We start from the raw sequence: 26,312 nt of genomic DNA, 5'->3' as shown, positions 1-26,312 counted from the left end.
GAAGGGTCTCGGCCTGAAACGTCGACTGCGCCTCTTCCTATAGATGCTGCTTGGCCTGCTGCGTTCACCAGCAACTTTGATGTGTGTTGTCCACTATACGCAACCAGCTTTTTCTCCTTTCTTCCTCCTGTTGGCCATGGTGGATTTCAAATATGGAAGAAGATGTTGAATTTGAATGGGTCAAGGACAGTGGAATCAGACAGATCAATTCTCTTTGTTCCTGTCATGTGCTTGGAGATGAAGGATACCATTTTGTGGAACTGTTTCACATCCTCCATTTTGTAAGTTGGAGTTGCTTTGCTTTCTGTGTCATAAAGTAGACACAATGATGTTTCAGGTAATCTGCTGGACTGGAGATAATTCGGATGAGGTGTTACTTGCTGGACTGGAGATAATTCAAATGAGATGTTACTTGTGAGGTGTTCTTTGATATAACATAACATGCAGGTTTGTGAATGGCGGGGTTGGTGCCTGCCTGGAGTGATTTGAGCTGGTTACTGAAGAGAATAGAGAGCCATAACTCACCGATTGTCACTTGATGGGAAGAGGGCAATAAATGGATGCTGGCCTGGAGCAGAGCCAATAAAACAGTGTTAAAGGTCAACCAGATGACATACAGCCAATGACACTGGAATGCAATATTTGAATTGGTAAGGAACGAGTATAAAAGTGGACACTTCAAGTATGCTATCAGTGATAACTCTCTCAAGAAAGGATCAATCATCTATTCAATGGAGACCCCCTATTTCACTGTTATAAACTGGACAAGTGGTCTAAGTGAGCATTGGTACAGAGAGAACAGCAGAATTCATGTTCTAAGTTATTGGGGCAGGGTCAAGAGTTACATTGTTGTTTGTGCAGAGACAATGAAGTGTGAATTTCGATTAATTATGAGTTGTGTGGTGAATTTCCTAACCTAGTTCCATTGACAAATGGTCAACACTCCCAGCTCTACGTCAGGATTTCAAGTCCACTTCACAGTTTAGCTTCTGGAGGCACATGAACATTACATAGCAAAGAAATGTGAAGGGTTCAATCCAATTTGGCAAAGCTGCTAACACACAACCTGTTTGCTTAATCTATGCATATTTCCCTATTAAAATGCATATTGGTCAATACCCTATCCTATTTTTCATGTGAGGTCATGAGATGCACAGGGTGAAAGGGGAGAATCAGATAGAATATTGATCTGGAGGCCCTAGAGCCAGACTATCGATTTGTAATTGAGCCAGTCGTGAATTCCTAGCTGAGGAAACTTAAATAATATTGGAAAAGGGTTTCAGAATAATGGGGAGTTAGGTTACTGTGTTAGTGTTTGTGTCTGGGAGGTAGAGGATGGATACTATGAAAGTCACTATTTTCCACTTGTTTTAACTTACATCTGTTGCAACCATTATGTGGATCATGATGAAATGGAAAGTAGGGGAAGGGATGCCAGTGCAGTGAAGAATGAGCCCATTCAGTAGATCAAATCAGATATTTTTATTCATGATCTGATAAAGTAGTTTGTGTCAGCACCTATTGTATCCATGACTTACTGTATGTACTTGAATAGACAGCAAGTTACTACATCAGTGTGACGTTAGGGACCGGACCACTTCTTGGTTAATCTTCTACTGTCAAGCTGGATTTCCCAGGCTCAGACTTTGTACCGCGTGATAGTGTGGGTTTTGTACAGTCACATGTTTAGAGAGACTAGATCTAGCCCAAGGAGTAAACACACCCAACAGAGACCAAAGCCAGCCCCAAAGCTCTGGAGGCAAGCAGAGCAGAGCTGGTCTCACGACAGCTGCTTCTATTGAGACGGCTCCAGGATGGCATGTTTATTTTTCAGTTCTGATGACTACGAGTCCAAGGAGCAACTCATAGACTTTGCCAAAGTAGGAAGAGAAGCTGGAAAAGTACTGGAAAACCTCAGTGGGTTAAGCAGTATTTTTGAAGAGAGAAACGGAGTTTACAAGCGAAGCTGAAACCTCTTCAACAAACATTAACTCTTTTTCTCTTTCCACAGATGCTGCTTAACCAGCTGAGCATTTACAGGATTTTCTATTTTGCTTTATTTCAGGCCTCAAGCATCTCTAGCGTTTTGATCTACATTAGGGCCGGAGGTAGCAGGCAGGTGGATAGTCTGGGAGAAGTTATGCCCCTTTCATCATTCTTACTGAGCTTCCGTGTGCTCCCAGTGAAGTGACTCAAGGCTCACGGCACCATCCAGAATGTTCCTTCTCCATTCTGAGTGGTCACGGAAAGGAATTTCTATGTCAGTGGGGACTTAACACCTTTCAGGGAGGTTTTACACATATATTTGAATCATGTTCTCTGACAGCCTGGTAATGTTTTAGTCAGAGGGAGTTTGGAATGGAGTGTCTATTTCATGTGTACAGCATGACATGGGCCATCAAAATTACTTGAGGGTAATTTGAGCCTCATTGAAGGGTATGTTGGCCTGAGAAAGGACACACTGTTGTCATGTGAACGAAGTCACCGGAGAGATGTAGCTGGTCAATGTGAAGCCGTCTTTTATTCAATAAAATGAGACAGAGCAGGCATCATATTGAGACCCTTTCAGAGGAAGAGGCCTGCTCGACCCAACACTACATGCCATAGATCAAAGGACAATTCTATATTTACAATGTATCTACAATGCTTCCTTTGAACCACACATAACTCTCACACCCCCTCCCTTCGCACCCACACTCCAGACAATTTTAATCAACACTATCTAGACCTTCAGTTAACTGCTAATTTCACAGGTCTAGGATCCCACTGTCCAGAGCTGCAGTTTAAATTTAATCTACAGTCCATATTCAGATCAGAAGATTGGTGGCTGAAGATATTTGCTGACGTTACTTGCTATATGTGCGAGCCCCCAAAATGCCCTAACAAACACTGTTTTGAGGGTCTTGGAGGATCATGCAGAGACAGTGTCAGTGGTACTCCTAGACAGCCTTGAGTTACCTGTTGCAGGGAGTTGATGTTTCAGAAGCGTACAAGAGAGGTACAAGAAATGATGCCTACTATAGAATGAATTGTAGTTTAAAGCCTTTAACTATTCATACTTACCCCAGACAGGCAAAAACTGCGCTGGCACACTGAAAGTGACGTTGAATTTCATCAATTACATCTGCCTTCACTGAGAGTCGGCTCTGAGATGTCAAAAGTAGTCTGTGTTTTCTAGATCTTGTTGTGGACTTTAATTGTCAGGGGAAATTATTAGTCTGTAGGAGCATGAGGTTGTGGGGAGATCCTTATACATGAGTCAACAATGACTTGTCTGGGGTGCTTTCCCCATTGTGGGATGCCAGCTTTGCAACCACTCTGCAACAAGCTGAGGGGCAGCAGGGTAGCCGAGCGGATGGTGTAACACCATTACAGTGCCAGTGACCCGGGTTCAGTTTTGTCAGGAGTTTGTACGTTTTCCCCGTGACCACACGGGTTTCCTCCGGGTGCTCTAGTTTCCTCACCCTTTCCAAAGACATCTGGGTTAGTAAGTTAATTGGTTACATGGGTGTAATGGGATGGTGCAGGCTCACTCAGTTGGGTGTCTGTTACCGTGCCATTTCCCTGAATAAAATAAAAATAAACTTGGCCAAAGCTGCAGCTAGTTCTGGAGCACAGGTTTTTAGCACAACAGCTGTAATGTGGTCTGGTCCTATGGCCTTTGCTACATCCAGTGTGCTCAGCCCTTCCCTGATCACATGGAGTAAATCAGATTGGCTGGAGATGGTGAGGGTTGTCATAAGCAGCCAAGACGGATCATCCGTACAGCCTATTCGCTGAGTGGAAGACGAGTGCCTTCGGGGTGAGGACCTGGACGATCTGATTTCATGCCGATGCTGCCAACTGAGGCGTTGCGGGAGAATTGGAACATCGCGAACAGCGGGTCAGCTGACGGAGGTCTCTGTACTCAGGGAATCGCTCTCTCTCTTTCGCTTTCTCTTGATGGCAGGGGAGAGTTTGCTGCCGATTCTCGAGTCGCAGAACGGATAAAAGCAGCGCGGCAGACTGTAACATCGTAATCAGTGAGCTGTTTCGTTGGTCTCCCCTCTCGCCGTGGAAAAGGGGCGACACCTTTCTGTCGCTCGTTAGGGAGAGAGAGCTTGTGGCATGATGAACTGTTGGGCGAACAATTAGTTTTCGTTGGACAGCGGAACATGGTCTCTTTTGGGGGGCTTTGCCATAGCTTGCTTGGTGGGTGGTGGGCACTGATGCTTCCTGCTGAAGTACGTAGGGGAGGGTCGATGCTTTGCTGCTGCTTGTGCGTGGGAGGAGGCGGGGGGGGGCTTTCGACCTCTAATGTTTTACTATCATTCATACTTTGGGGTTCTCTTCTGTTTTTGTGGATGTCTGTGAAGAGTAAGAATTTCAGGTTGTATACTGTATACATTCTCTGATATTAAATGGAGCCATTGAACTATTGAGTATGCATCTTCCTTGTCTTCCACCAACCGCACCAATGGTAAGGGCAGAGATATTCTTGCTGAGGATTCCCAGGCCCACTCTCCTTCTCCCTCATGCCACTGTACAATCCTATCTGGTGGATGTGTCCAGGCATTACAGCAGGAGAGTGAGAGGAATTATGAAGAAGGAAGCTGGCACGTCATCGGTGCTCTGTGGAACAGGTGACGGTGCGCCAGTCCCATACATTTGTGGGGACGACCTGCAAATTTGATTGGGTTGGGAGTGACTCTGTTAAGTCCGAATTCAGTTCCAAAGTTAATGTCTGATGATCCACCTAACCATATTCTCCCTCTGGCTCTCGGGGCAGAATATCAGGAACCGGCCAGGCCCCTGGAAATGTTTTTTCCAAGAATTCAGCAGACACTTTCCAGCCAAACATGTGATCTGTAGAGTTAAAGCAAAGTTTGGCTACCACCTCCTGCAATCAGGAGAGTCACAGACTGAAGGTTATTAGGTTAGATTAGATTCAACTTTATTGTCATTGTGCCGAGTACAGATACAAAGCCAATGAAGTGCAACTAGCATCTAACCAGAAATGCAAAGAATAGTGTTATTTACAAAATAACTGTGAATAAAAGGCAAGTGCTACAGCACACAAATATAAAAGTACTGAGACAGTACAATATGGAGGCAATACTGCTTAGTGCTGTGATGTGAGGTTCAGCAGTGTCGCAGCCTCAGGGAAGAAGCTCTTCCTGTGCCTGCTGGTGCGGGAGCAGAGGCTCTTGTAGTGCCTACTGGATGGGAGGAGAGTAAAAAGTCCATGGTTAGGGTGAGATGCATCCTTGATAATGCTTTTCGCCCTGCCCAGGCAGCTTTTATGGTAGATGTTCTCAATGGTGGGCAACTGGGTGCCGATAATCCGCTGGGCAGTTTTCACCACACGCTGGAGTGCTTTGCGGTCCGATACGGGACAATTGCCATACCACACTGAGATGCAGATGGTGAGTATGCTCTCAATGGTACAACAGTAAAGTCTGTTGCGCCTTTTTGATCAGGATGGCGGAGTTCAGGGACCAGGTGAGATCCTCGGAAATGTGGACACCAAGGAATTTGAAGCTTGATATGCACTCCACTACAGTTCCATTGATGTAGATGGGGACATGAGTGTGGCTCCTAGCATGCCTGAAGTCCAAAATGATTTCCTTGGTCTTCTGGGATTAAGGGCCAGGATGTCATCAGCACACCACGCGGCCAGGTGCTGGACCTCGTCCCTGTAGGCCGCCTCGTCATCCCCTCTGATCAGGCCAACCACTGTGGTTTTGTCTGCCAACTTGATTATGAAGTTAGAACCATGTACAGGAACACAGTCATAGGTGAAAAGGGAGTACAGAAGAGGGCTCAGCACACAGCCTTGGGGCATGACGGTGTTCAGGGTGAGAGTGGAGGAGGAGAGGTTGTCTAACTTAACTGATTGGGGTCTGTTATTCAGAAAGTCCAAGGTCCAATTGCAGAGGGATGAGCTGATATCAAGCTGGCAAAGTTTGGCGATCAGCTTGGAGGGGATCACAGTATTGAATGCCGAACTAAAGTCAATGAACAGCATTCTGACGTAAGAGTTGGGGCTGTCCAGTTGGGTCAGGGCAGAGTGAAGTGCCATGGAGATAGCGTCCTCTGTTGACCTGTTGGTGTGATAGGCAAATTGATGGAGGTCCAGGGTAGTGGGCAGACAGAATTTCAGATGTGATAGAACCAGACTCTCAAAGCACTTTGCAATGATGGGAGTGAGTGCAACTGGGTAGAAGTCACTCAGGCCCGTGGCAGTGGAATGCTTTGGCACTGGCATGATGGTGGCGATCTTGAAGCTTGTGGGGACAATTGCCTGGGCCAGGGACAGATTAAAAATGTCCGTGAAGACCCCGGCCAACTGCCCTGCACAGATTCTGAGCACACGGCCAGGTATTCCATCCGGACCAGCTGCCTTCCGTACATTCACCCTGCTCAGGGTGGCACAAACGTCACAGGTGGAAAGTGAGAGAGGCAGTTCACCAGGTGGGAGATCCGCTTTGAGGTTGACCTCCTTGTTCTCTCGGTCAAAGCGAGCATAGAAGTAATTGAGCACAGAAACAGAGACTTCAGCCCTCACGCCCATATCAACTATCAGGTACCCATGACCAATTCCACACATCAGCCCTCACTTCCATGAAATGAAGGCTCTGGATCAGGAACAGCAAAAATCAAAGCTTCCTCGGGAGGCTCTCCTTTCCAAAAAGAAAACACACAACTAAAATGTGCGAAAGTGCTGGAAGTTTTTCTGGCACACGGTCCACGTTCCAATGGGTGTGCCTTTATGGAGGGAGTCAACACCACTGTTTCATTCCAAACTCCAGCTGAAGTTTCCAAGTAGTCCCGAACAATATCAGAAAGACCCCATCTTCACACTTACAGAACGCGCCAGCTAACTTCCTCTGGGAGCATCCTCTCCCCTCCACCCTCATCACCTGTGCAGGAGGACAGGCTAACAAAGCAAAGGGTTGAGAGGGGATAAGGCGCTTTACCACCTAGCTTGTACTTGGTGGTGAAATTAAAAGTGGGGTTGCACTGTCAGACAAATAGAAAATCTCGACCAAACAAAAACACACAATATTTACTTGGCAAAGGCCAATTTCAGAGCCACTCCTTTAATCAGTCATATCTATTCTATTCACAAACAAAGAAAAAGCAGGAATGAGTTACAGGGAGGTACAGAGTCTAGGAGATGGCATAATTATATGTGGTTTATGACCTCTAACCTCCTGCTGTCCACAGCATCTGAACAGAATCCATTTCACTCCAGAACAGAATAAATATCTACACCCTTCAGTTCTGATAAGAAGCCCCAGCCACAGTGCAAGCTCCCAGTTCTAGCTCAGCGCCTCATAATTAAACAAATGTTGATACAGTACTTAGTCTAATTTTTGAGCTATTACATGCCTCAGATCACACATTCAAGCTGTGCTCTCTGGGACTGGGAGAAAGTGCCAATAATGGTACTGCCGACAGCGGGTGGACAGAACTAGGCTAAAGGGCACCATGCTCAGAACCATTTAATGATGAAACATTTTGTGACGTGAAGTTGAAGATTGTGAAGCATGATTGCACACTGCCATTTAAGGAGTTTGTGGAAATCAAATGAGCTGGATGCTTCAACAGTATTCAGCAAAGAGGGAGAAAGAGGCACCAAGCTGACAGACCCAGAAAATGTTTAGCAGCCACAATTGAAAGACCCCAAATTTCGTTAACAACTGATCTGGAGGGCTCGTAGATCATTAGGAAAGGGAAAATACTGGTCTGTAAAAACATTAATACCACGCCTTTAACCACTAAGCAACTGCGTATTATTTAGTACAATAGCAAATGCAATTTATTACACAAAAACAGTTCTTTTAGTTAATCTGCCAGTGCTTCATGCAAGCTCCTTCTACCAGACTTGCTCAGCTTTATCATCATGTTCCTTTTGCCTCCACACACCCTTTCCTTAGATAAATCTAGACTACTCGCTTCAAGTACTCCATGTAAGAAATATTTTTGCTTGTTTTTTTTTGATCTGCACTGTTATGAAGTGCAGGTGGGAGCCGAAAATCAGCACAGTACCACAAGCCTATTTTTGATGCAGCTGCTCAGATCATGAATAGTTGACAACGGAAGGGGATCAGACAGTTCTTTGGTCTTTCATCATTCTCTCCCTCTCTAAACAAACAAACAAACACACACACACACCAAAATATTACTAATTAACTAAAGTCCAGGCTGAATTTGCCTTCTCCAGGGCTAAAGTATAGATGACGATCCCATCAGCACCTACCACACACCATCCCACCCCACCCAACTAAGATCATGTAACCAGCGTTGAGTATCAATTTATGGGAAGAATCCACCCTTTGCTTTCCTTGGAAATGACACAAGAACTCAACCAAGTCAAGCTTCCTTACTTAATGTTCATTGCCAAGGTAACCGAGCAACCAAGAGAATGCGGGTGAAAGGAAGAGAAGGGGAACAAATCACATAGCTAACAATATATATGCAGAACCACCACATCAAGTGTTATGCTCGGGGTTGGTGGGTTTTAATTCTAATTATCACTTTACAAGCTAGAAGCCTTAAATCCATTGCCAAATCCTACCAGGCAAATATACTTAATGCAGATCTCAGCATGTTAAAACAGAAAGCAACCAGAGGCCAACTGGAAATTTCAACATCCCATCCATTCTTTTTTCTATGTCAGACATGGATTCACAAAATGTCTTGTTAGTGAAGAAATGCTTTAGTGTCAGACACATTACTAATAATTCAGCAACTTAACCATTTGGAAAATATAAAACATTATTTTAACTTATCAATGTTTTCTAACATTATATGTTTTTTTAAAAAAATTATTATTTCCATTCTAAAGAAATGGGAAAAATAAAATATAAGGAATATAGTTAATCCTTTTGGCCTCAGTTTTGTGCATTGATGCCACAATTGAAGATGCTCTCACTGGAGAGAAACTCACAGTTATATAGAACTTTTCAGATGTCTCGAAGTGCACATTCAGTAAAATGCATCCAAGAACGACCAATTTGTTATGTATGCAGTCCTAGAGAATCTTACAAAAAGTGTGAGAAAATTGACCAGAAATCTGCTTTAGCAAAATTCATTCAAATTAGCCTGGACAATGGGTTTTGGCCTTTAATGTTTTAATTGATTCCAGGCAACAGTTTAAAGCAATCTTGGGGGCAGGCAAGATCTTGACACTATTTCCTCAGTCAGACACTGACATTTTGCCCAGATCACTAGAGGGAGACTTGAAACAATGAGCTATTAGCTCAGAGCTCACCATCCATTTTCAATCTCCTGTTAATGTCTACCATGCAGTAATTATATACACCACTGTATAAAGAACACGTCTGACAGTCATCACCACAGCACAGAAAATGCAGTCTACAATGTGCCTACTGATGTGCAAGTGTTCACAACGCATTGCTGGACTCCAGTTTGTTAAATGAGGCATGTTTTTGTCAAGATCCAGAAGTAAATTTTAAAACATTCCGAAGTCAAAAAAATTGCTGATAAAATACTGATCCTTACCAAAAACAAATTTAATCTTCAGTCCTCTCCTAACTCTTTAAATATCACAAATATCCTGAGCTGGTCCAACTATGTAGAGGCGACGGTCAAGAAAGCCCAGTAACACCTCTACTTCCTCAGGAGGCTAAAGAAACTTGGCATGTCTGTGTCGTCCCTTACCAATTTTTGTTAATGTATCACAGAAAGTGTCCTCTCTGGATGCACCATGGCTTTCAACGTCAACTGCTCTGCCCACGACAGCAAGAAACTGCACAGAGTCATGGACACAGCTCAGAACATCACGGAAACCAACCTCCCCTCCATGGACTCCATCTATACCTCTCACAGTCACTGTAAAGCAGTCAGCAGAAACAAAGACCCTATCCACCTTGGATATTCTCTCCCCTCCCCTCAGGTAGATTATTTGTGGTTGTTCAGTTGTTAAGTCCAGTCCGACTCTTCGTGACCTCATGGACCTTAGGGTCCATAGGGTTTTCATGGCAAGATACAGAAGTAGATTGCCAGGCCTTTCCTCTGTGCAGATGTTGCTACTGCCCAGGCTGGGACCCGGCTGGGTTTTGAACTCAGGACCATCTGTCTAAAGCCTAAAAGCACGTGCCATCAAGCTTAAGGACAGCTTCTACCCAGCTGTTATAAGACTTTTGAATGGTTCCTTAGGACAATACGATGGACTCTTGACCTCATAATCTACTTGACTTCATTATGCTTCTCTGAGATTCGTCACCTTGTCGGGGTGGAGAGGCTTGTGAGCTCCTATGATCCTGAGGGCGATGCCACCTGGAGTTTCACAGTCTGCTGCTTACCTCCTGGTAGGGCTACCCATGGTGGTAAGGTCTAGGAGGAGGTTCCAAACAAAGAACAATCCAACTAAGACCTCAGTGGTGGAGTTGGCAAGAATGATGACCCATCACAAAGGCACTGAAAGCAGAGGAAGGCTGCAGCAGTGAAGGGTTCCCAGGTGTCTTGCAAGTGGTGGTTGTGGGTCCAATCCCAACATCTCAGAGAAATTTGTATAAGTCCATAGTTGGGAGAGGTAGGGAGGGCTATCATGCAAGTGCAGGTTGGTGGGAGGAGGCAGATAAATGGTTTGACATGGACCACATGTGCCAAAGGACTTGTTTCTGTGCTGTACCATCTGACGACACCATCCCAACATCCATTGGACCCTGACTCCGATCTGTCAAGAAGCACGTGGCGGCTGCCTGTGCATCTGCCTCACCACGCTAAATAAAGTCTCCCGTAGGCATCCTTTATTAAGTGTCCAGCCTAACGTCCCAGATTGAGTCCTGTAGCGGTCAGCAAGTGACGAAGTGGGCAGGACTGAGATGTCTGGAAGACCCTTAGAATATGTGAATCCTAGATCACCCCAACTAACCCCGACCGCACCCTGGCCACACCCCCACGGACGGACTGCCTTGTGTAAGGAGGAGGAAGATCCAATAAAGGTAAGTGTTGGACCTGGTTAATGAAGGCGTGGGCCAGATTAAAGTGGTACGGTTGCGTGACACTGAATCTCGAGTGACGAGATCAAGAAGCACACGAGGGATGATTTTCCCGCTGCCCGCATAATCGCATCCCGGATTAAGCCCCGTGGAGTTCAGCAAGTGACGAAGAGAGCAGGACTGTGCGGTCTGGAAGACCCGTAGAATACAGTATGTGAATCCTAGATCGGCCTCTACAGCCACCAATAGACAACATACTTAGGAGAACATCATACTCGAGTCGAGTGATCATAGTACTACCACCACCTTGTTATGGTTCTGCACCTTAATCTGCACGGCACCATCTCTGTGGCTGTTAAACTCCATTCTGTTATTGTTTTACCTGGTACTACTGTGCAATGACTAACCTAGTCTGAACAGTAGACAGGACAAGCTTGTTAGCGTTCCTTGATATACTGTATCTGACAATAATAAACCAACACCATCCGGGAGCGAATGCAGGAGCCTGAAGACCCACACTTGATGGTTCAGGAACAACATCCATCCCTCCGCCATCAAATTTCTGAATGGTCTATGAGTTCACCGACAATACCTCGTCAGTCCTGTCTTTTTACACTGTTTAATTTTGTAAGTTATAGCATCTTTATGTCTTTGCACTGTACTGCACGCACACACAAAACACATCATATACATCAGCGATAATAAAATTTTCATTCAGAGGAGGGGCTGCACCGCTACAGTTTGAAAACGAAATTCAAAAGTACCGAATAGAATGACACTGACAACTGAAGATTAGAATATGGTGATTTTTCAAAAGGATTCTTTAGCGCTGAGTATTTCTTTACAAGTTTTCCATTCTGACGGCAAGGGTAGTCCAGCAGCGAGGGTTTGGAGACGCTCCCTAGCTAGCTTGCCAACCTCCTACAGTTTGTTGTGGTGTGGGGCGTGTCCGTGTTCATGCTCACCGCTGCCCGGTATTAAAAAGGGCAGTGAGACATCGGGCAACAGAGAAGACAGGAAAAATACTGAGAGGGTTCGCAATAGCAGAGAGGGGGGAAAAAAAACAAAGACTTTTAAAAATATATATATTTAAGACAGGTCCACGGCTTAAGCAAAAAGAGCAAGCAACATGAAATTGGTTTTAGGCGGAGCGCTGTGCATCGCCCTGTGTGCGGCCAGTTTCACGCGGGGCAGCGCCAGTCACCTCCCCGACAAGAAGAGCCCCTCGGCCAAGGACAGAAGGATGCAGTTCGCCTCCTGGGACGAGGTGAACATCATCGCCCACGGCCTGCTGCAGCTCGGCCACGGTCTCAAGCAGCACGTGGACCGGACCAAGGAGCAGATGGACAGCGTCCTGGAGCAGCTGAACGCCCACAACCGCACGCTGCGGGAGCTGGCCGGGCGGGTCAGTGAGCCGGGGCAGGGGCTGGAGAGGCGGCCGGACAGCCACCTGCTGCAGGTGTCGGCCGGCCTGCGAGAGAAAGTGGACGAGATGGCCCGGGACAGGCTGAGGATGGATAAAGTACTGCAGAGCTTGGAAGAGAAGGTGGGCAGGTTTGAGAACGGGAGGAGAGCTGAAACCGACCTCAACAATTATAACAACATCCGAGTAAGTTCAACTGTGCAACTTTCTGTTGGGGCTTTTTCTATAGTAGGGCGGTTTGTTCCACTAAACACAATAAGTGTCTCAATTTTACGTAAATTACAATATCACCCGCGTTTCTTTAAATGCATCTTATCTGTATTATTAAAAACTATTGTGAACCAGGTACATTACGGTCTCGAGACTATTTGATTAATAATTTGAGTAGTGCAAGTAAAAAGATTATATTGTTTTTTTTTATTCGGATTTTGAGTAAACGTGAGATAGGTGGCATCTCGTGGGCTCTGGGTTACAAACAAAGTGAGTCGACCTGACTAAACTGACAGGAATACTCGAACAGTAAATCGAATCTTTAGGAAATTAATTACCGGGAAGCCAGCAATCGCGAAGCGTGCGGCATGGGGAGGGAGGGAGACACTGACATGCCCCTGGCGATAGAACTGACAGCGATGATGAAATTGAAACCCGCCGCGTGGAAACATGCGTGTGCAGTCGTGCACGGGTGCGGAACTGAACGAACTCGCGATACCGTGTAGGTGCGGCCACGGTTCTGGAGGACAAAAGTACTTTTCCTGGCCTTGGCGGCGGATCCCACTAATACCAGCTGAATTTTCAGCGGCCATTCCGTACAACGAACACAGACGAGTAGCTGAACAAAAATAGAAGCATCGTACAGGAAAATGAAAATTGATTTATAAATTTGAGAATTGTTTGACTAATGCACTGTGCACAGCACGATTCAATAAAGCACCGATTAATAAATAAGGAAATAATCTGCATTTGGCAGTTAGATAAACAATCCAGATATCGTGTTTGGAAATGGGTGGCAGTTCCTTGGAATAGGTGTTATAAAGGATGACGGAGATTGTGATGAAAGATTCAGGGTTTGAGCGTGCTGTTTCTTCCAGTGAAAATCTCCAAGATAATGGCTCCAAGATAACACAATCAGGAGAGAATGTGGCTGGTTTTGAGGTCGGGGGAGGGGGAGGGGGTTGGCATAAACGGGTTGGTTCGCGACTAATGGTCCTGCCGGCATAGAAGTATGGAGTTAATCATTAAACAGCAGATGTTCAAAAATCAGACTTTTTTTGTCCAAATTCTTGATTCCCCCCCTCCCCCCCACTTTCATTACAGTCCGTTATGGAAAACCAAAGTAAAAACATCGAGGAACTGCTGACGAGAATTAAAGACCAACAGTGGCAGCTTGACAAGCAAAATGTCCAGATCAAGGCGTTGCAAATCAAGGTGAGTGACCAAAGGCAACTCGGGAAACACATGGAAAAGCCCTCTGCCTGGTGTACAAGGGGAATCGGTCAGTCGAATATACCAGGTCATGTTGTGCCCACAGTGATAAATAAAGCTACAATGGGGGGGGGGGGCATTGATTTAACCCTTCGATTAAAAGGACGGGTTTTAATCGGCCACATTTCCGTAAACCTGTTCTTGTTATAAATCGGAGATGTAAAGTAGGGGGAAGACTGGAATCTGTACTGGCTGCTTTGGTTTGCCAGGATTTATTGTATGACTTGTCAGAATACAATTGTGGCATTCCATGGGATGGAAGACAGAAACTTGTACCTGTACTCCAAACAAACTGATACTTAAACAATACTTGAAATTAACAGATGAGTTTGCTAGTTTTAATCCGTGTACCAGTCCTGTAAACTGCCTGTGATGCAGAACGCTAATATGGACAGTTGGAATCCTAATTTCTGATGTAGGGCCTGACTTTATATTTTTTCCCCCGACTTTTAGCTTCAAGAAAGCAGACTGCATCTCAAAGACAGTCCAAACTGGAAACTGATTCTCAAGCGAAGAATGGAGATGTACCCTCGCACTCGCACCAGTGGAGAGCCTACGCCAGTTGACAGTAAGTACACCCAACTTAGAGAGAGATTCTCCCATCAAATCCATCCAACATCTCTGGTGGAAGGATGGCAGGTCCTGAAGAGACGACCCCCTCTGCACTACAACGTCCTTTGCTTGTAGCTCCATCTCAGCAGTGTGTGTCATAAGGCACAGAAACCAGCTCTTGGGTCCACTCATTTATGATGACCATGAAGCATCTACTTACACTAATTCTATTTTATTCTTCTCTCAACCACCATCAATTCTACCACTCGCCTACAGATCAGGACAAAGTCATGTGCTTTTTTTTGGGTGGGGGGTGGGATTTTGAGGAAACTGGAGGAAGCTCGCCCAGTTATGATGGACACACAGACTCCACACATATAACACCAGAGGAAAGGATTGAAGCCAGGTCACAGGAGCTGTGAAGCAATGCCTCTACTAGTGATGCCACTGGGCCACCAAGGAATTCTCTTTCCCCACCACCTCCAGAACCTATCTCCCAGATGGACTGTGCCACAATACCTTTTAGTGAATTAGGCTTCATTAAAATTAAACACCACAGTTGTTGAGTCGCTGATTTGCTTTCCACAAGGAACAACTGATATTGAGGAAATCTCTTAGGAGACTTCAGCGACTACAGATCGTTGACAAATGACACTCCAACATAAGCAGACACCAGCACGTGCAGTGGGGCCACACACGCAATAAACAAACAAGCAGTGCAGATGCTAACATGCACAGAGCCATGACATTGAAGTGTTTGCCAACTGTATAGTGGGGTTCTGAATCACTTAACCTGTGACTGCACGTTGTTAGATGCCTGTTGTGCTAAGGTTAATTTGGAATGGAGGTCCAGCTGGACTCAATGTTCTGTACAGCACAGTCATAAAAGGAATGTCTCTGGCTGTCAGCCAACTAGGGAAAAGGGCACTTGATGAGTAATATGCGAGGAGTAAAGCAGGCAAACTCCTTGGAGATGCCTGCCTATAAACAACACTGTACATTCTGTGATTGGTTATTAAAACTAATTATTGGCAAATCAGCCAAGACCCCTGCTTTCCTAAGGAATCTCAACTGTCATGAGTTTCTAGCTGTCAGGGAAAGATTGGATGAAATGTGACTTTCTCCTTGGGTCAGATTTTGCTGAGATCTGGCAGTCGTGCCTCGATATTGCAGCGGAGGCATCAAGGAGATGTCTCGGCAGGAGCTAGCAGCTTCAGAGTAGAAACATGGTGGAAAATAGATGATATAGCTTTTCTTTTCCAGTTATTATAAAACTACTTGGCGAATGAATCTTGCATAATATGTTAACAACAGAGGGTTTAAAAATACTCAATATACTCAGTAAAAATAAAATTGAGACTAACCACAAGAAAAGGCTGGTTAATATTGAAGGCGTGAGACAGGATTTCTTTGTACCAATGACAATTATGCTGTTTATTACCATTTGAAACATAAAATAAAAAGGTAAATTCATGATTTTAAACGTGTATATTAAGCACAGCTCAGCATTTCAATGTATGATTATTCCAGTGGCCCCAGGACCAGCCTTGCCTTGTACTCGGAGACTGACCACTTCATGACATTCTACCACTGAACAGTGTAGTGCCTGGACAAATAGGGAGAAAATGGAGAGGTAGACTTTCCCAGACTATGGGCTGTTGAGGAATTTCTGACAAATGAAATACGGCATTTCTGGTTACTAGCCAACTGGGTGAAAGTTGAATCCTCTAAACTGATTGCAAGCTGAGAGGAAATATTAAAGTATTTTATCTGCAAAATGGGAACAAACCTTTTTTAAACAGTTCTTTATTTTGTTGTTTTTTTTAAAAAAAAATAACTGGTGCAAGTAACTTGGCACAAAGCCAAGTGAGTGAAAGTTGAAGAAGTTTATTCAAAATAGCTTCCCACTTCTGAGCTGAACTTTTCTGCGGGTTGCTATTTTTCTGTGCAATTGCTACTGTTCTACAGATTCCCCCCCCCCCCACAACATACTGACCTTTCCCCCACTTCGAAACCAGCCAGTAACAGGAAAGAGCCAAGTGTGTCTAAGGTAAAGACACGGGCTGTCAGTCTTAACAAGGGAGTTGCTTTGGGATATTTTTCTTAAATGCAGCTTGCATGACTACCCCACTTGTGACTTGGCAAGTTTTGTAATATTTAGATCCAGGACTGGATAATTTTTTTGAGAAAGATGGGAATGTAGTGTGGAAGTTAATTAATAAATGGCAGAGCTGGCTTCAGGGGCTTGAGTGGCCTAATCTGCTCCCAATTAATCTTTGTACCACAGCCACTGTACTTCACATTGATTTCTCAAGTACATCGCCATTCGTCAGTTCGTTTGCAGGAGGCAGAATCGAAATTTCATTTTGCAGTGCAGTGTGTATACCTTGTACTTATAGAGCCTTTTGGCATCCCTGACACAGTTTTTCAGTGCTCCTGAACTTTGAGAATGAGCCGCAGAAGGAGATGCGATAGGTTTCAGACACGGGCAGCTGCAAGTACGTCCACATGTAGTGGAGAATTTAATTTGGACTTTAGAGAGGAGACCAGGAGGCTGCTGATCTGAAGAAAGTTAAAGGTAGAATGGGTATTGAGATGCAAATTCCAATAACCATTGCAAAAACATTCCAAAAGCATCATTTTTTTTAATTACAAAGAGGTTGATTTTAAATACCTTTTTGGGAACCAAAGCAAGCCATTCAGCTCCTTAATGCTGTTCTTCCATTCCATTGAATCCTGGATGCTCTGCATATTTTAAAACTGCTTACGGAAAATTTGGCAACTACTGACCCTCATTCAGGCCAATTTTCCAGGCTGTTAGTTTTCCCAATAAAATCCTTTCCGGAACTTGAATTTGACCATATTCACCATGGTTAGGCACTATTTTAAGTGTATGCAACCAATCTTCATTCTGCATCCTACGTTTATAGAGCTACTTTGTTTGGAGATTACCATATCTTTTAATAGAGAAGGCCATCTAACCCATCAGGTTTATGGTAGCTCCCGGGGGAGCAATTCCATTTCATCTTCCTCCAATCCCAATTCTCTGTATCTGCAACATTCTCTCTCATATATGCCAATCTTTGTTCATACCATGAACCTACACTAGGGGCAATGCACAGTAGCCAATTAATCTATTAGCACATCTTTGGCAAGAATCCATAACGCCCAGAGAAAACCCAATAATGCAAACTCCACACAGACAGAAACCGAGGTGTGCATTGAACCAATCTTCCTGCAACTGAGGCAGCATCACTAATCACCATGCCACCATGTTATTCACTACCTCAATAGTAAATTGCTTTTAAGTCCTGCCTTCAACATGGACAAGTATCCCACAGTTTCTCAGAGGTGTCAATAAAGCAGACGTCAAGCCAAAGTAAAATTAACTAGAACAGGTGGTCAATTTTCAAGGAGGACCTACAATGAGTGGAAGATTCAGGAGCTTACTTAGAAAATTTCGGAGTATGGAGCTTAGGTGGGCGTTGAGGTAAGAAGTCTTATACATTGATCCCACAGCCAGAGATGGGGTACCAAGATGGAGGCACGTTTAGCTGTGGAATGAGTTGCCAAGGATGAGAATTTGATTCCTATGACTCTGATTAGTGAAAACATAGGGTGGTGAAAGGGAAGTACAAGGTATGGGATGCAGAGGTTTGACTGAGCTGTTCTGTGCGCGAGAAGTGAAGAGTCTTGGAAGAATTCAGTGTAAGGAGAACTTTGGTAAGTGCAGAGGTAGACATTATCAGAGGCTAAACCAGGTTTTTTTTTTGTAAATAGAAAAAATATGGGGTTTGTAAACTTCACCCGAGTTTGACTAGGATTCTGAAGCTAAGAATTGGCAGGTACAGCTACCTCTCCCCCTCAGACTTCAGTATACTACTTTTTTTTTAAAAAACACAAAATACTCTGCAGATGCTGTGGTCAAAGCAATACTCACAACGCGCTGGAGGAATTCAGCAGGTCGGGCAGCATCAGTCTGATCGTTTCCACGGATGCTGCCCGACCTGCTGAGTTCCTCCAGCGTGTTGGGAGTGTTACTACTTTTTTTTTTGCTTCCCACATTTTGCACTACATGCTGCCGTTAGCTGGTAAAATCTTTGATGTCAATTGCACCAGGACACTTACTTCAGTTACAAAAAATTCACCAGGTGTCAAAACCATTTCAATTATGGAAGTGTTACACAGATGGTGTCTGTGTTTCAGGGGGCTGTTGACTGAGCAGGGGTACTAGCAATAGAACGTGTCATTAAATGGGTTTCAAGTAAGAGGAACCCAATGCAAACAGTTCCATAGATGTTAATTGCCTGAAGTGACCCAGATCTTTTGGATTAAGGCATCTGGAATGCCTGACTACTTTTACAAGGAGGGCACAGAAGAGTCCCAGGACAACTAGGTAAAAGTTCGTTGTTACTTTAGCCTCTTAAGAAGTCCCAGTGGAGCCCTATAATCCTTTCACCTTGAATAACACTGTGCTTCCTTTGTTGCTCTTTAGCGCTTTATACGAAAAAAAGATACAGTGAAACAGCATGATGTGACCTGCCCCCATTACTGAAAATTATCCTAAATCAGCTTGGCGTCAAACCCACCACTTACTTCAAATTTAAAATATAGAAAGTAGTAAAGATTGGGGGTGGTGGGGGGGGGGGAAATTTCATTATTTATTCAAATATTCACATTTGCAGGAGAAAAGTTAAACTTCATATTCTCATACCTTGGCAACACAAGCATTATCCTTGACTTAATTGAAAAATAACTAACGGAGTAGCTAATAAATCCAAACCCAGATATGCTTTATGCAGGATCCATTTTTTTAAAAAGTCTTTGAAAGCAATTGAACTGATTCCTTTTATGATTATTTTCTTTTAATGAATTAATTTCTGAGCTAAAACTTATGACAGGGTAAAAGTAGGATAAAGTTCACCATCTGCATGTTGACTCAGGTTGAAACCCACTGACTCACTTGTTTCGTTTCAGTGCTACAGGCTTGTAGAAAGCCAGTAAGGGGAACTGGGGAGGGACAGTGATGGGCTCAACACTCCAACAAATTGTGTAGACATCAGATATTCTGGTATTTTGCAATGGGGTAAAGAAACTTTTTTTATTATTGCAGCACAAGAGCTGAACTTTCAGTCTGGCAAGTTGGCAGTGCTGAACTGCCAAGGTACAAAGTTCAGATACTGTAAATGATCCTGGCTGTTTGTCACAAAGAAAAATTCAACTCCATTGCACAAGAAGCTTCTCTGTTCAAGGCCGAGCCATTCTCTTTGGCGAGAATAGCAAAGTTCAAACCGTTTACTGAGTAGGAGAACTTGGTTTTCGTCCTTTAATAACATAAATATGAAATTGCCTTCTGCAAGACAAAATTAGAGGAAAATATTACTTTTGGTCCTGTTAGCAATGTGAGTTATAAAGCAGGTAGTACTAGGTTTATTCCCTGGCCATGATCGTATTGAATGGTGGAGCAGACGCAGCTGATTAGCAACACCCACACAATGCTGGAGGAACTCAGCAGGTTGGGCAGCATCTACGGAAAAGAGTGAACAGTCGACGTTTTGGGCTGAGACCCTTCTTCAGAACTGAGTGGGAAGGGGGTGAATTAAAAGGTAGGAGGGGCAAGAGACTGGCTGGAAGGTCACAGGTGAGGCCAGGTGGGTGGGAAAGGTCAAGGGCTGGAGAAGAAAGAATCTGATTGGAGAGGCGAGTGGACAATAGAGGACAGGGAAGGGTGGGGGGGGGGGATCCCAGAAGTAATAGGCAGGTGAGAAGAAGTAAAAGGTCAGAGTGGGGAATGGGGGAGGGGGGGCGTAAATCTTGTTCACCGGAAGGAGAAATTGATATTCATACCATCAGGTCGGAGAGTGTACTTGTTCCTGTGGTTTTCTTTTTGTTTCAGTTAACAAACTGGGGAAAGGAGGATAGGTTTATTGGCCTGTTCCTGTGGAAGGTTTATCTTGAGGTTGAACCAAGAAGTGAATGGTGTGATCATCCTGGGAAAATAAAATTATATTCAGGAAAGTAGAATATGAGCATTATCTGAATGTCCATTGAGGTTCATTTGGTTGCACAGATGCTCTGAGTCTGAAGTTGTAGTTTGAAGGCCAATGTCCATTGATTTGAACTCAAAACCTACACTGACACCACATTTTAAGCGAATGATGCTGTGCTGAACGTACTATCCACCTAACGCTCCATCTAACTCCCAAATGAAAGAGAAGGCTCCCACTATTGTGCTTAGGACAGGTTATTCCCAGAGCCTACTGATACTTAGGCTGCCAATCAAAATCATTAAAACAGGCTTGGTCATTGTCAAATGTTGTTTGTAGGAGGTTACTATGCACTAATTCTGATTAGGGGTCTCAACCAAAAAAAACATTGACTGTTTATTCCCTTCCATAGATGCTGCCTGACCCGAGTTTCTCCAGCATTTTGTGTGTGTTGCTATGCACCAATTGGCTGCAACCTTTTCCAATGTGATTGGTTATGAAACAGTATAGGTGTTCTCAGAGTCGATAAAAGCTCTGTAAAAATAATAAGCTATTTTGCACTGAAACACAATTTTAAATAAATGCCCAAAGCCTAATTGGTGATGTTTTCTTTGTTTGCAGAACTTCCCTTTGACTGTCACCAACTATTCCTTGAAGGACGGCGGAGCACTAATGTGTACAGAATACAGCCAGTAGGCTCACAGTCCTTTGAAGTATTCTGTCGAATGACGGATGGTAAGACCCTGAATATTATTGGAAGCTGAGTTTGGGATCTAAATGAAATGAAGTGTGGTCAGAATAAAGAGCTCAGGGCCAAAGCTGTAAGTAGCAGAGCCACATGTGTAGGCAGGGTTAAGGCTCGTGTTGCTCAGGAGTTTGAAGGGCCCTTTTGCCTGCCACATTGCGGTTTGAACTGAGAGAGAGGTTTTCTGAAATCAAAGTTTATCTTTCTTGTGGGGGCACATGGCAGGTCCTTAACCAGTTTGTTTTCCTTCAACAGAAGGCGGCTGGACTGTGATTCAAAGACGGATGGATGGATCAGTTGACTTTGATCGACTGTGGCAGGCATACAGGGACGGATTTGGCAACCTTACTGGTGAGCAGAATTTAGTGCATTCTTGCTCAATTGTCTTACTTTGTCGCAAACCAGAGAAAATCTGCAGGTGCTGGAAATCCAAGCAACACACAGAAAATGCTGGAGGAACTGGTCCTGCCGAAGGGTCTCAGCTCGAAACTTCGACTGTACTTTTTTTCCCATGGATGCTGCCTGGCCTGCTGAGTTCCTCCAGCATTTTGGGTGTGCTGCTTGTGTTATTTTGTTGGTGCTTTTGGTTACAGGGAATAAATTAAGCCCATGCTCCTACTTCTGAATGGCACACGGCACGTTATTCAGACGCAAGAGATTCTGCAGATACTGGAAATCTGGTGTAACGCACACAAAATGCTGGAGGAACTCAGCAATTCAGGCAGCACCTATGGAGGGCAGTGAACAGTCGAAGTTTCGAGCCATGAGTCTCAGCCCGAAACATCAACTATTTCGATCCAGAAGAGTCTCAACCGAAACATCAACTGTTCATTCCCCTTCATAAATGCTGACTTGGCTGCTGAGTCCTTCCAGCATTTTGTAGGTATTGCATCACGCAGTATGTGCCTACTGGAAATGAAGTGGAGAGCTAAACACCAAGAATTCTGCAGATGCAAGTGGAGAGGATTGGGTTGTGCTGCCCCCTCCTGGTACGGCACAGTAATGCATTTATGAAATCAATGCTCTACAATAGTAGCGCTACTAGGACTTGATGTTTCAATCCCTATGTTAAGTTGGCACTCTCGATGTTGGCAGTGGGTTTGGAGTGGTGACAAGGAGGGAGGGTAGGTACGTCATCGGGGTCATCAGGTGGGCACCCTCTTTCTTTGACGTTTCGTTGATAAGCCCACGATGTCTCCAGAGGGCTCAACGGTGCTACCTGGTGTCCCAGATACACCCCCCTCAGTTCCATACCCCCCTGTCTTCATCTTGCAGCCCAGTTGTTGTCTTTCCTTTTAATCCAAATCCATTTGCTGCTTTCTTCTGCTGCATTTGACAAGGACTTGATTGCTTGTTGGAGGGACTGACCCCTCACCCCCATCTTCTTCAATAGACTGGTCGTAGATGTAGCAACGAATCCCCTGCATCCCACTTCTGTCTTGGTCTTCCAGCCATTCTGGGCAGCTTCAGTTGCCAGTTCAGAGTACTTGGTCTTTTTCCTCTCATAAGCTTCTTCCACACCATCTTCCCATGGTAATCAGAATCAGGTTTGATATCACCGGCTTATGTCATAAAATTTGTTAACTCTGCTGCAGCAGTACAATGCAATACATGATAACAGGAAAAAACTGAATTACAGTAAACACATAGATAATAGATAAATAAGTAGCGCAAAAACAGAAATGAAAAGTAGTGTTCATGGGTTCGATGTCCACTCAGAAATTGGATGGCAGAGGGGAAGAAGCTGTTCTTGAATTGTGGCTTCTGTACCTCCTCCCTGATAGTAGCAATGAGAAGAGAGCATGTCCTGGGTGGCGGGGGTCCTCAACGTCTTCCTAAGGCACTGAAGATAATTTTGGTACTACAGAGGCAGGTATCCATGATAGACCTGACTAATTTGACAACTTTCTGTAGTTTATTTCAATCCTGTGCTGTAGTCCCCTCCCCATATCAGACGGGGGGGGGGGGTTTGAAAAGAGAAAAATAAACAATGTGTTCTGTGTGAAAAATGTTACAAGAGCTAGTTCTTAATCTACACAAACACTTTTTTTAATATAGTGGCATTCGTAACCTTAGGAAAGCTGGAAGTTTTGCCGGTTGGTAATATGTGGTCATTATAGTAATGCAAGAAACAGTTTGGTCGCAGCAAGATCCTGCTGATCGCAATGTTACAACGGTGGTGGCTAAAGGATAAACGCTCAATGATTGACTCTTCAGATCTGATTAATCTGGGTTTCTTGATTCCAGGTGAATTCTGGTTGGGTCTGGAGAAACTTTACACCATCACGCGGCAGGGGAGCTATCTCCTGCGCATTGAGCTGGAGGATTGGGAACATCACACAGAGTACACAGAATATCCCTTCAGCCTTGGCAGTGAGGCCACTGACTACACAATGACCCTCAAAAGCCCCATCTCCGGAAACCTCAAGAATGCTATCAGTGAATCAAATGGCCTGCGCTTCTCCACCCGAGACCAGGACCATGACCTGAAGTTCAACATGAGTTGTGCCAAACACCTTACAGGTCAGTACCAAAGCAAATGGCCTCTGATGCTGCTGTAGGCATGCGCAATTTAATAGAAGGGCTACCCTACACAATCAAGGGGAATTCAGTAAGTCAAACTCTTATCTCCACACCCAGCTCCACTCTTGTCCATTCTTCCCTCATCCTATCAAACTGTCTTCTGCAACCAAAGTCACCACCCTGTGAAAGGGAGAAAGATACCGGAAATTCTGATGGTGAGACTACAGCCCTGTAGCCACTTGTGTGGAAGACTTGAACTGATGGCCTGTTATACTTGGCGTTGTGTGTAGCCTGCAAATGGGCTCCCCTTAGTTCTTCCATTCCCAATGATAGTCTCCCTTTTTGCCCCTGAGTGTTGGAGCGCTGCCCTCACAAACCAAAAGGATAACAGACCATGCTTAGGCTGTTTATTTTCTATTTGCTTCAAAGGCATTTTTTTTTAAATTTTGCAGGGGGATGGTGGTTCAGCACTTGTGGACAGGCCAATCTGAATGGCAAGTATTTCTCCAGCAAACCCCAGCAGCGACGCGAGAGGAAACAGGGAATATTCTGGAAACCCTGGAAAGGTAGAAATTACCCTCTGAAAACCACGACGATGATGATTCGTCCAATGGAACTGGAAGCGTAAAATCAACATCTTAAAACTCTGGCAGAGACTATGACTATGTGCACACATTTATGAGAGAGAGAGAGAGATCTGGAGCAGCAAGGTTGGCTGTTCACAGTTGGAATGAAAGTCAGTACAGTGTTCTAGAGGCAACGTGGTTTGAGTCTCTGAATATGTATGTCTATGTTTAAGCAACAAAGCAATGCAGCAAGTTTCCCAGGATTAATGGCTGAGCTATGCAAGTACTCCTAAAGCATACATGCCACTCAAAGCAGCTGTTAGTTTTCCATTGTTTTAGTTCAAAACAAGTACAGAATAGTCAAATAATTTCCGTTAACTAACTGCTATTGGACTTCTCCCATCCTGGCCTGAGCCTGGCATTTTAACTTGAGTTTGTCCACCCCAAACAGAGCAGGAAGATCCCTGGCGTAATTGCCATCCTAACTGCAGCAGCAGCCTGTAGTTTAGCAAACCGTCACGTCAGTTTGCACATTCAGTAATTCATTGATCCTGGAACTGCAAAAACAGCCAGATATCAGTGTCTTTTCAACAGTCTACATTCTGCTGCAGGATGGTCCTCAGTAGGATTAGTACAGGGCTACCAGCACATCGCCGGCTCATTTGAACATTATTGGCTTTGATCACCGAAACAAACAAATTTCTGATCTCTTGCCAGTACTTCTATAAATATCACTCTCCAACATCATCAAATAGGTGTAATGTTTAATGTGGAATTTGTAAAATAAATGCAAGGGCAATTTCTTTCCTCTGGCAAAAGCCCACAGTGAAAGGTGGATCCAATGCCTTGAATACTATTGCCCCAACGTCCTACCTACACCAGCGTAACTGTTACATTTTAGCTCAATTCCTCCCCATAGGGGATGTTTCCAAGTCATATTGACTTTATCACCATGGCGAAGAATAGCCGTGGAGAAGTGAGTGTGAATTGTTTCTTTGCTTTTATATATTTAAACATTTAATATTCCAAACCTGCCTTTTGTAATTTATAAATGCTCAGCTTTTCCCAGGAGGGAGTGCGAGTCATTTGGTGTTGTCTGCTGTATATAACCTTTAAAAGCTGTTATTTTAATATCAAATGATTTGTGAGTTCAGATTTTTGTCAAAAAATAATCTTTGGTTTAAATATTTTCCCAGCGTGTTTATTAAGAGTGTGAGTGTGAGTGTTTTCAAGTGCCTGAACAAAGCAGAGGTGCGCTGTTGTTAGTCCCTCTCACAAACCGAGATTGCTGAATAAAGGCAAACACAAGGCCCACCTACCTCACTTCCCCCTATGATAGCAATACAACAGACTTCGTCATCAGTATCCATCAACCAGTATACAATAAGAGTTAAACACAAGGTGGGGGGAATACAAATATGTAATATTAGAAATCTTTTAGATCCAAAGTTGATAAGTCATCCCAAAAAACAAATGGACAAATTAGGACACAATCTCTGTACCTCAAAGCTTTTCTGTCAGTTAATAAGACCACGGTTGATCTTATTGCAGACATCCCACCTCTCCCAGAAGTTCTGGGAGTCTCCCGCATATTGAAAGTGCCTGGAAATTATATACAATATCCCGCAAATCGATTTTTTGAGAGGAAGAGGGAGAGCGAGCATCCTGATTGGCCTCTCTTCGTGCTAAGTAGACCTATCTGTGGGCGGGCTTTACAGCCAACCTCAAAAATAATGACAGTGTTGCTCACTGCACTGTTTGCAACAGTGACTTTTCTACTGCCCATGGTGGGTTAAGACTGTAAAGACATGTTGAGGTGAGTTTAATAGGTGTCATTTGTTCATTAGCATAGCTAATGTTATTTAAACTAGCTGGCTAGCTGCTAAGGAGCTACTCTCTTGATGTCCTACGTGATGAGGCCAAACTCCCTGTAGATTTGCTTAAAGTTGTAATAGAATAAACATGATAATATAATATATGCACATATTTTAATATCACATTTTCTGCATATACCCAACGGTTTACAGATTAGACAAAATCACTAAACAAAGTATTACATACACCCTTGGAGGTCGACCGGGG

At 44.2% G+C, this 26,312-nt stretch overlaps 2 protein-coding genes across 2 annotated transcripts in view; one reads left to right on the top strand and one right to left on the bottom strand.

Annotated features, from left to right (window-relative positions):
* The window catches only part of LOC134337483 (dedicator of cytokinesis protein 8-like), a 244,031-nt gene that overhangs the window by 130,474 nt on the left and 87,245 nt on the right, over nucleotides 1–26,312 (bottom strand). The window lies entirely within an intron of this gene.
* Nucleotides 11,936–25,414, top strand: LOC134337484 (angiopoietin-related protein 4-like). Its single transcript, XM_063032541.1, has 7 exons — nucleotides 11,936–12,561; nucleotides 13,690–13,800; nucleotides 14,311–14,425; nucleotides 21,018–21,131; nucleotides 21,397–21,492; nucleotides 23,389–23,664; nucleotides 24,117–25,414. Exons 1-7 carry the CDS (start codon nucleotides 12,082–12,084, stop codon nucleotides 24,290–24,292), a joined length of 1,368 nt encoding a protein of 455 aa, XP_062888611.1. The 5' UTR covers nucleotides 11,936–12,081; the 3' UTR covers nucleotides 24,293–25,414.

The sequence above is a fragment of the Mobula hypostoma genome, chromosome 24, assembly GCF_963921235.1.
Source record: "Mobula hypostoma chromosome 24, sMobHyp1.1, whole genome shotgun sequence".
NCBI classification, from domain to species: Eukaryota; Metazoa; Chordata; class Chondrichthyes; order Myliobatiformes; family Myliobatidae; genus Mobula; species Mobula hypostoma.
This window is presented reverse-complemented; position numbering and strand designations above follow the sequence as displayed.

Coding starts and splice junctions, on each gene's coding strand:
- LOC134337484 (XM_063032541.1), top strand. CDS start 12,082: ATGAAATTGGTTTTAGGCGGAGCGCTGTGCATCGCCCTGTGTGCGGCC. Junction 13,801..14,310: donor TCAAGGCGTTGCAAATCAAG/GTGAGTGACCAA, acceptor CCCGACTTTTAG/CTTCAAGAAAGCAGACTGCA. Junction 23,665..24,116: donor TTGTGCCAAACACCTTACAG/GTCAGTACCAAA, acceptor TAAATTTTGCAG/GGGGATGGTGGTTCAGCACT.